Source organism: Cariama cristata, unplaced genomic scaffold (genome assembly GCF_000690535.1).
Source record: "Cariama cristata isolate BGI_N322 unplaced genomic scaffold, ASM69053v1 scaffold28707, whole genome shotgun sequence".
NCBI classification, from domain to species: Eukaryota; Metazoa; Chordata; class Aves; order Cariamiformes; family Cariamidae; genus Cariama; species Cariama cristata.
Genome location: NW_009627578.1, coordinates 296 through 1,556, shown reverse-complemented (window position 1 = coordinate 1,556; position 1,261 = coordinate 296). Strand labels below are relative to the sequence as shown.

Here is a 1,261-nt window from a genome sequence, read left to right as displayed (position 1 = left end):
CCCGCCGCGCTCTGCCTCCTCCGGTTGATCCCAGCGACCCTCTGACTGCAGCCCCACAGCACCCAAAATAGTCCCAGGTGCCATCGATGTGGGTAGCGAGGAGCAAAGGGAAAGGTCAGGGCTCCCCAAACAGGCCGGTGATGCCAAAGGACCCTCAGAACCACCACTGGCTGCCCACCTGGCACCAAATATTCGATCCCTGACCCCTCCCGACCGCAGCCGGTGAAGGAGCCGGCTCCCAGCCAACACACAGGGCCCGGCTGGAAGCCAGCATCAGTGAGCCCCCGAGCTCTGGGCAGGGGTGGGCTCAGCCGGGCTCCCCGTCTCCCCAGCCTGCAGCTGGCGGATGTGCTGATCCAGGAGAGCCGTGAGGTGCATGGAGCCGCGCTGGAGCAGGGAGGACGTCTGGGAGGGCAGGAGGGCCAGGGCACCCACCATCTGCCCCTGGCTGGCCTCCAGCGAGGGCAGCTTGGCAAAGTTCTCCACTCCCTGCCTGCTCAGGATGGTGTCATCAATGCAGGCGCCTGGAAGAGAGGAGCAGAGCTGAGGACAGGAGATGGGGTGCCAGAGCCCTTTCGTCTTCCAAAGGCGCACAAGGAAAGGCTCGCTCCTGCAGGCAGGACTCCCACCCATCGCCATCCATCCTCTCATTTTAACGGACACGAGAGCAATCCCACAGATGCAGCTCCGTTAGCATGGACCCTGCCGGAGGGAGCACCTCTCCCCAGCGCCGGATGAGAGACCTGAGCCCGGCGTCAGTTGATGGGGACACAGTGAAGGCTCTCACCCAGCAGGCTGATCTGCGGTACTCCCTTCAGCACCCGCAGCATCTCCCTCGCCTTCGTTTCTGGGCTCACCAGGAGGATATTGCGCGCCACAAAGAGAGGGAGGAGATTCTTGTACTTGGACTGCGACAGCACGGGTCTGACGATCTGGGGGAGACAGCTCTCAAAATGAAGCAGGGGAGCACAGAGGCTGCTTTTCACCCCAGCAGGCACCACACAGTCACCCCACTTCTCCTCCACCTTCCCCCCGCAACCACACCAAGATCTACACTGGCAGCTCTGCCCCTACCTCATTTAGGACGAACTTGACCTCAATGTTGTGCTTTCGAAGGTAGTACCTCATCAGCACCACATCCTCATCGGGCATGGAGTTGTACTGACACACGGCAATCATCCGATTGTCCCGGAACACCTCCTCCACCTGCCGCCGTAACAGCCGGACGTAACCGTTGTCCTGAAAGGAGCGCGCAGTGATG

At 61.7% G+C, this 1,261-nt stretch overlaps 1 protein-coding gene across 1 annotated transcript in view; it reads right to left on the bottom strand.

The window, feature by feature from the left end:
- Nucleotides 1–273: 273 nt before the first annotated feature.
- Nucleotides 274–1,261, bottom strand: part of MRPL10 (mitochondrial ribosomal protein L10) — a gene marked incomplete at its 5' end in the record, with an annotated part of 1,278 nt that continues 290 nt past the window's right edge. The window contains 3 exons of the mRNA XM_009704497.1: nucleotides 274–524; nucleotides 788–932; nucleotides 1,075–1,239. Of these exons, the coding sequence (XP_009702799.1) occupies nucleotides 274–524; nucleotides 788–932; nucleotides 1,075–1,239 (561 nt within the window). The remainder of the gene's footprint in view (nucleotides 525–787; nucleotides 933–1,074; nucleotides 1,240–1,261) is intronic.